Here is an 8969-nt window from a genome sequence, read left to right as displayed (position 1 = left end):
AATACGATCTATATTGAGGTTGTTTCTAATGGGAAATAAGAATGAACGACAATTTTTGTCCCCGGAGATTCGAAGACTCTTCGCACGTGGGAGGAGGGGCCCACTCAGACTTGTCACGTTTTTCTTTTATTGCTGGGAGTGAGAGGGTCAAACTGCGGCCCACCTTGTGGTGGATTATAGTCCCGTGCGTAGATGGGTTGGATATGGATAAAAAAAGCCTGGACCATTTGAAACCCATATTCAATTAAACATTACAACTCAAATTCATAATTTTTTTTATTAAAATTTAATTAACTCATGCATGATCCAACTCATTTTATATGAGTTGCAAAATGGTCAAGACCCATTGCCACAACTCTATTATACATACGTGACCAGCATTGGGCTTGGACAACCCCAAACTTCACGCACGCTATTCCCATTCTCTCTCTCTCTCTCTCTCTCTCTCCCTCTGCCGACGGATTCTCCTCTTTTCTCACCCTGAACAGAAACTTGCGGAACCTCTGAAACTCCCCGAACCATGTTACCCTCGCCGCCCCCACTGGACCCGAACGAGACTAACTGGATCGTTCATGTCAACGAGAACCTCAACTGCATGCCCAGAGACGAGCAACAGTGCTGGAAGTCTCCGTCCATCTACAAGGTTCCCCCCTCCATCACCCGCCTCAACTGGGAGGCCTACCAACCGCAGGTTGTCTCTTTCGGCCCCTATCACTACGACGAGGTCCACCTCCGTCCAATGGAGGAGCACAAGCACCGCGCACTCCTCCACTTCCTGAATCGGTCCGGGAAGTCCCTCAAGCGCTTCTTTGAGTCCCTGAGGGAGGTGGTGCATAAGCTCGAGGACAGCTACGACAAGCTGGACCAGAAGAAGTGGAAGGAGGGTACGGGGGCAAGTTCCTGGAGCTGATGATCACGGACGGCTGCTTCATGCTCGAGATCATGAGGACTGTGACAAGTGGGGAGAAGAATAATGGCTATGCGCCCGATGACCCCATCTTCAGCATCCACAGGCTGGAATACATAGCCCCGTATATAAAACGGGACATGCTGCTGCTGGAGAATCAGCTGCCGCTGCTAGTGCTGTATCAGCTGGTTGCCATCGCGAACGATGGCAAGGAGGTTAGTTTCTTCGATTTCACTTAGTCATTAGAGAGATTATTACACGGGTGGAAACAGCTGTACTATGTTCACCTAACAATTCATCTTGATTATTTCTGATAGATCTCACGTAAAATCCATTAAATTTAATGTTCCAAATGTTTAGGATGCATGGTTCGAGATGAATTAACAATTTAATTATTAAATCTATCACCTCAATAATAGACTCCTTTTTTTCCCCCTTTTATGAGGGTAGTATCGACATAACACGTATTCAATGCACTGACTTTACTCCAACCAAGCAGGATAACGTCAACGAGCTCATCGGAAAGTTCTGCTTCCCCCATGAAAAAAAAGAGTTCAAGGGGTTAGACAGTTGCCTGCATGTCATGGACGTCTTCAGGCAAGGCCTGCTGATGGGACCCAAGGAGGTAGAGGACGTACGGAAAGAGCAAGACCCACGGCCTCAAGGACACTCTGAGGAGGCCGAGCCGATAATCCGGTCAGCCAATGAGTTCAGCGAGGCCGGGATCAAGTTCGAGAAAAGCAAGACCAGAAGCCTCAAGGACATCTCCTTTGGGGGGGTCCTGAAGCTCCCACTTTTCATGGTGGACGACACCACCGAGTCCATGTTCCTCAACGTTATGACGTTCGAGCGCTTGCACATCAACGCTGGGAACGAGGTCACATCCTACGTCGCCTTCATGGACAAAATCATCAACAATGAGGAGGATGTCGCCCTGCTCCACACCGAAGGCATCATCCAGAATAATTTCGGAAGCGACAAGGCAGTCGCCGATTTATTCAACTCTCTGTGCACGGACGTGACGCTCCCATTTAACAAAAATCTCGATGACGTGCAACAGAAGATCAGCAAGCACTGCAAGACGCGCTGGAACATATGGAGGGCTAATCTCAATCACAACTACTTCAAGAGTCCTTGGACCATATTGTCTCTCATTGCTGCCTTCTTCCTCTTCGCACTCACCATAATTCAGACCGTATACACCCTGCTCAGCTACTATTGAACCCTCCCGTTGCCTCTGCATAATAATTTCTTTTTGCCATTTTTTGGGCGTTTCTCCTATTGGCTGATGCTTGATAATTATCTGTTCATTGGCTGTTGGTTGTTGTCATAAATGATTTTCCTCCTGTTTTCAGTCTAAATGTTATGAACTGGAATTGGATGGCAAGATCAATAAATGTACTTTTATGAACGATGGACATTTGGCAGTTTATATATCATTACCAGATGATAATTATCTTGTTCCATTGCACCCACTTCTTCTTGATTAAATTTTCTTAAAGTTAGTGGTTAATTAATCCAGAAAAGCCAAGACTCTACAAGTTTCTAGATTTATTGTAAGTAGTTTAAATAAGTGGTTCTAGCTAAGTTGGTGGTGATTAGAAGTAATGGCTACAAATCTGTCCAACATGAAATATGAAGCAAATTTCTCTGTTTGTCACAAAAATTCTTAGCACAAGAGTCGATTAGGAATGACTATAAAAAGGCTTTATGCTGGTTCATTCATGTTCAGATGAACTACAGCTCCATGAGTCACAGCTCCATGAGTCACTTGTACAAAACATTTTGATAATCTCCTTCCTTGTTCCTTTGCTGAGTAAATCCCCACAAGCACATTAACACTAGAAGCTAACAATGGTATCAGGGCCTCATTCAGTTGGTCTTGGGCGTGAATACTATTCAGCTGCAACTAAAATCACCCATCCAAATATCCGACGCCGAAACAACTAGGGGTGAGTAGTTCCAAGTTCCTTATAGGTTCCACTTGGAACCCTCGGGTATAGGAATCTCATTTTTGGAACCTGGAACCTACCCGTCGGAATCAAGAACTTGGAATCTATCTTGTCACAGGTTCCGAGGTTGGTTTCAGGCTCCAACAAGTTTTTTTTTTTTAATTTCATTTTTAGTTTAATAAAGGCAAATGAACGTAATAATAATAAACAAGCTTGTCATTCATCAAAGAGAATACAAAACGAAGAAAACTATCAACAGAGGAAAATGAATTATTGACAAGGAATTCAACTAAATAAAAGAGAATACCAGCATCGACCGGTTATCTTTCTTGACCCGAAAAAGAAGAATTATGATATGATGGAACAAAGAATCAATCAATGCATTTGAAGTTCCAGTGGACCCATGCTTTTTGGCTATAAGGATGCCGGACAAAGTCACAGAGCCACGGCCATTCCAATTATTTGCCCCTTTCTTCTACACTGCAACATCAGAATTCAGAAACAATCAAGCAGCAATAGACCAGGCCTTTTAACACTTTGTCTAGCATGACATGTATAGATTCACGGCTATTCTCATCTATGTACATAATTCTCTTCCCCAGAAGTTTCATTAGCTCATTTTCGATGACTCATTCCAGCTTCATGATTGCTAATTTGTTGACGAGACAAATTAGACACAGATCTGAGCTATATAGCTCTCGGGTCGATTGGCTTTTATTTGCTTAAATCATTTTCATGAAGTATGCCATCTGGAGACAGCATGCTTGGACAGCGGGGAAAACTGAGCCTGACATCATCACATGAATAAGCCAAGTCCCAATAAGGACACGTTCCACAATAAAAATTCAGCCTCCTAGTAAGTGACTAATGCTGGAAAAAGAAGCCAACGAGAAAGAATTTAGCCATACCCATTGAAATCCAACAAGTGCGCACCAGCAACCTGGCAATCCATACCCTTTACTGCTCAATAGCCACAAGAAAGGATAACGAGAAATGTTAGGGCAATCAGATAACCAAAAACTTTGGAGACATCATGCAATTTGATGGTACGAATGTAAGCTCTAGACCCCTACCAAGAGCAACAAAGCACCCACTGAAAAGCATCCGATCATTAACAAACTTATGAATTTGAGATCTTGTCCGGCCTGCATTGTGCAAACAAGCACAAATCTGTTAGGAGCTCAATCTGTGAAGAAGTTAGCTCCTTTAATGACAAATAGAGCAATTCAGCACGTAATTGGATATGGGAACTGCTTAGTTTCCTTTTCTTTCTCTATCTTTCAATCCTATTGTTTTTTCCTCAAACTCTCAGCAATTTGGCATGATATGATATTAATGCACGTAGTTTCAAGAGTTTACTAAGGTTTGGAAGTAGATGTACAAACAACTAATGCAAAACTGGAGTTGCAAGTGCAAATGCTAATGATCCTAATCCATTCTATATTGTGAGTTATTCAAACGTATCAGCTCAAAGATGGATTTTCCAGGAGTAAGGAACGACAGAATGTGGAATTAGTAAGTTGGGGCTGAAATGAATTTTAAGAAAAGTGAGATGTTGTACTTATTTCCCTTTATTTGAGGGAGAAGGACAAATTGCAAAACGTATATAAAAGCATAAATAAATATATGCATCTGCATCAAAAAAATCTCTATGATTTGCTGGTGTTCCCACGGAGCCCATCTGAAAAAACAAGGAATAAAAGTGGTTGGACAATGATAAGAGAAGTTTGGATCAATCATAGGTCAAGCATATTATGCTAATAGAACTCACATTAGTTATTGCTTGCAGAGGGTTGAGAGAAAATTATTGCCAGAATAATGAGCACAACCATGACCTGCAATTAGATCATAATGAGCAATTGCACTTTCTCATTTGTTTGGGTTGCTGCTTAGCACAATGCCATTAGACCAGCCAAATAATGCAAGATAAATGTTCGTAAACTCACCACGACAGAGCTGTACTTCGGTTCACATGCAAGGACATAAGGTTTCCTGTCAAAATTCACAGATACAAGTAAGTTATTGTCATAGGTAAAAGGAACAGAATCAGCATATATACTTGTGCCAATATGGGTGGATTTTTCTTCTTCTACTTTTTTCTATATACGTGTTCATCTAAATTAACATAAAACAAATGATGTGAGACTGTCGATCCACTCATTTTTGCCAGTTTAGCTTTAAACAATGAGGTCTTGGGCACTGTTAGATCTGAAAACATTTGTGCCCAAACCGTGCACCCTAGTGAAAAACAAGTGACTATGTCTTCCCCTGAATGGGCAAGTAAATGATTCCATTTTTGCCGGTTTAACTTTCTCTACATTTTCCTCCCTGAACGGGCAAGTAAATGATTCCATTTCTAATCCTATCAACACAAGCTTTGGATTCACAACCAGAAAATATGGAAAATCAAAAATGCATATCCGACATTGAACTGGCAATACGTCTCATCTAGGCATAGACATTATCCCCAATATTGCCCTGTTCCTTCTCTGCTTCCCCAACCTTCAGAATAATCTCTAGAGCTTCTAAGCAAACAGTTACAAATTTACAATCCTTGGATCAGAACACACAAGCATGACACTCCAACTCTTTTGCTTCCAACGCAAATGCCTCCACCTCTGTCAAAGCGCTCATAGTTCGAGTTGACAAAAGCAAATTGGAACCTGCTTTAGGGTCCAATGCGCAGGTCAGAAGTTCCTCTCCACAAAAGTCACCCTCTTTCAAGAATCCTCTGTTATAAAATCCACTCCTCCCACCATTTCCAGTCATCCACGTATAATGAACATCATCTCATTGACAGGGTCCCCTTCCCTCACTATGTATGTACTTGGATCAAGGCAGACAAGGATGACACTCCCACGACTTAGAAATTGACCAAATAAAGCAGCTAAAATGTTAGATTAAATTTAAAAGCGAAGAGCAGAAACGACAAGAGATTGGACCTGCGATTGAGGCGTCCAGCGCAGTCGAGGGGGGCGTCGAGTCATCGAGAGGAGAGAGTTGAGTCGGCGCTGAGGGAGTCGGGACACTACATTGCACATTGGAGTGGACGGGGAGAAGAGAATGAACGAAGGAACTAGGGGAGTCGCGAGAAGAGGGAGAAGGAAGATCCAAAAGAGGGAAGAAAAAAAAATTAGGTTTTTTTTGGGTTCCGATTCTGGTTCCTGTAGGAACCGGGAACCGAACCAGGAACGCCGGTTCCCCAAAAAAATAGAACCTTGGAATCGGAAGCCAGTTTGGTTCTCCGATTGGAACCAGGAACGCCGGTTTTGGAACCTTCTCCCTTGAAATTGGGAGCCAATTTGGTTCTCCGGTTCCCGAACCAGGAACGCCGGTTCCCAATAGAAGAACCGAACCTTCTCCCTTATCGTTTGGTTCCTAAAAATGGAAACCGTGTTCACCCCTAAAAACAACGGCCAACTCTATCTCACTACTATTTCTACTTCCTAAGAAAATAAATATATTTATTGGAGCATTAAAATGATTACTTTCTTGGTGACACAAGACTTATGCAACATCGTAGACAAAGGATATGCAGCTCCGTAGGAAGGTGCAAGCTTCTGGGCAAAGCAACTACAAAAAATTGCAAGGGCCGTGTATGTCATCCAACAAGCACTATTGGAAACAATATTTGCATGAACCATTGGAGCAAAAATCACAAAGACGTGTTCTAAGATAATGCATAAACCAAAGAATGTATGCAATGAAATAACGCGAGAGAACGAAATCACTAGAGAAATAAAATGAGGAACAGTAAGGAAAAATTTACACAATATAATCCGACCATCAGCAGCCACCCCACATGAAGAAAGGGTCAGCTACAGATAATCAGGTAATCAATTGGAGAATTATAGACCTACAATCGTTTGTAACGTTCAAGTGTTTCCCTATCCAAGATTATACTCAAATCCATAGTTTTTCACCTCAGGTAATTGCTCGATAAACAAATCATCAGAAACTTGAAACACTCGTGTCCTCACGAAGAAAATGCCTCAATTGGATGAAGGATATTCTTCACAAACTTCACCCGATGTTCACGTCTCCTTTGTACCGCCAACGAAAAGAGAGCTCCACTTTAAGGCTTGAAGAAGTCAACGGCACACACAGCCGACACAAACCCATGTTTCTCTCTTCTCTTCTGACTAGCACCAACATAAACGAACTCCTTTAATCACTGAGATTTGCTGTAACGAGTTCCAGTTGATGGACGGCTTGGATAAGATTACAGCAACCAACTCTCTACGTTCTAATCCAAATAGGACAAATGTGCTGGTTTTCAATCCAACAGCCATCTTCCAATCAAATCGGATTTCATATACGGCTCAAACTCATATTATAATTTTAGATATATAATTTTAGAATGACTAAAGAAAGTTTTGGCTGTAACGAGTTCCACCATGATGGATTTCAGGACAAAATTAAATGCAACCAATTATGAGAATCTAAATAGGATAAATGTGGAAGATTGGTTTTTAATCCAACAGGCATCTTCCAATCAAATTCATTAAAAGTGATTTCTAAAATAAATGCGGGGTCTCAAACTCAAAAAAAGAGGTGGAAAAATAAAAGAAGAAAAACCTCTTCGAAGGGGGAAAAAATCTACCCTGCAGTTTTTGCAATAAAATAAATCAATTAGAAAAAGATTGTTGGTTTCCTAAATAAATCACAACATCCCTCATGTAAAAGATATAGCCACATAGAAAAAACATTGTTGGTTGAAAACAAATTATCGATATTATTATGTTGAAGAAAAAGAATATACATACAGTATGTTCAATGAAAGCCAAGTGGCAAATGTAGAAAATTATTATACATGTTATATTGATAGTGGTGTAGCAATCACAAATACGTGATGAACTATGTCCAACACTTGATCGACCATTTCGGTGGAAAATCCCAACCAATCTGGACTTTCAATCAGTGAAAGTACTTGGGTTTCCCGAAGGGTATATTTTGTATCATCAGGTCTTAATGCAACAATGTTGGGCACATAAACGTTAGAGGGTAGATGATATTTTAGAGTTTGTAGCCATGGTAGCAACTTGAAAGGAAGAGAACTGCAATGCCCTGGTAAGCTCTAATGCCCTTGAGGGACAACTTTCATTACTGAGCAGAAATTAAGTAGACAAAGAATCCATAGCTATATAAAATAAAAATAAAAAAATATAAGAGAATTTATTTATGTTGTTCTCTAAGTACGCCTATTAAGATCCTATATTGCTAGAATGACGTTCTCCTCATTATATGTATGTGTGTGTATGAACTGATGGTGCTTTCTCTATAACAGTGGCCGTCACCTCAGTAAAAATTATTCTTTTACAAGTTAACTAAGTCGAATATTGACTTTTCTTTACTTTTCCCTAATAAATTTGTAATTTGAATTGTCAATTGAGATATTTAACATCAAATTTAGACAAGCTTGTCAAGTGCTTTCAAAATGACATGAATCTGATAAAATATTAGGTGGCATTGAATCTTCATGTGAGTCATTCTCTATCCTGCTCATTGATCGCCACGTGCCTAGATGGTGGCTCACTTTTAGTCTCTTGTCTCTCTCTTCTGTGCTTTGCATTTCTCCTTTTCTTCTTCCTCTTTTCTTCCTTTTAACCACTACACTGCACTATCAATAGCCAAGCCCACGGAGTCCCCACTACCAACCAACTGCAGCCTCATGTTGGCCTTGCACGATTGTGAATTTGATTTATTTTCTATTTTCCCTTATGGAGTTAGGGAGGGGTCATCTAGAATTTCTTCCTATTGGAGTTTTGCTCGATCTGGTTCTGAATTGATGAGAAAAATTTGACTTTCTTAGGATTTTTAAATGGTTGTGGAATTAAAAAGGGAGGTCTAGATGAGGCCATAGTAGTTTGACTTTTATTTGAGTTTTAATTTATTTTTTGCTAGAATCATTTTTTTCTCCATATGAAACCAATAATTTTTTTTGAATTTGACATAAGATGATTATAGTTTGTCTTGTTCACCACCTGAAATTGACTTATGAGAAATTATATGATTGCCATGAGTTAACCGAGCATATATATTATTGGAAAATCATTCCTTGTCAAATATATATTTTTCACTATATGAATATGTATATTCAAAAGAAAGGC

At 40.4% G+C, this 8969-nt stretch overlaps 1 protein-coding gene and 1 long non-coding RNA gene across 2 annotated transcripts; one reads left to right on the top strand and one right to left on the bottom strand.

Moving 5' to 3' along the window:
* Window positions 1-436: 436 nt before the first annotated feature.
* LOC104423772 (UPF0481 protein At3g47200) lies at window positions 437-2258 on the top strand. The gene is made up of 2 exons (XM_039303075.1): window positions 437-1122; window positions 1407-2258. Exons 1-2 carry the CDS (start codon window positions 910-912, stop codon window positions 2127-2129), a joined length of 936 nt encoding a protein of 311 aa, XP_039159009.1. The 5' UTR covers window positions 437-909; the 3' UTR covers window positions 2130-2258.
* Window positions 2259-3025: 767 nt separating this feature from the next.
* On the bottom strand, window positions 3026-4854 carry LOC104422242. Its single transcript, XR_005546791.1, has 5 exons — window positions 4806-4854; window positions 4631-4694; window positions 3933-4540; window positions 3768-3819; window positions 3026-3339 (listed from the first exon to the last, which is right to left on the bottom strand). It is a non-coding gene; the product is annotated as an uncharacterized LOC104422242 (long non-coding RNA).
* Between the last annotated feature and the right edge of the window lie 4115 nt (window positions 4855-8969).

Source organism: Eucalyptus grandis, chromosome 10, assembly GCF_016545825.1.
Source record: "Eucalyptus grandis isolate ANBG69807.140 chromosome 10, ASM1654582v1, whole genome shotgun sequence".
Lineage (NCBI taxonomy): Eukaryota > Viridiplantae > Streptophyta > Magnoliopsida > Myrtales > Myrtaceae > Eucalyptus > Eucalyptus grandis.
The sequence above is the reverse complement of the archived record's forward strand: the minus strand, read 5'-3'. Positions and strand labels throughout refer to the sequence as shown.

Coding starts and splice junctions, on each gene's coding strand:
- LOC104423772 (XM_039303075.1), top strand. CDS start 910: ATGATCACGGACGGCTGCTTCATGCTCGAGATCATGAGGACTGTGACA. Junction 1,123..1,406: donor TCGCGAACGATGGCAAGGAG/GTTAGTTTCTTC, acceptor CCAACCAAGCAG/GATAACGTCAACGAGCTCAT.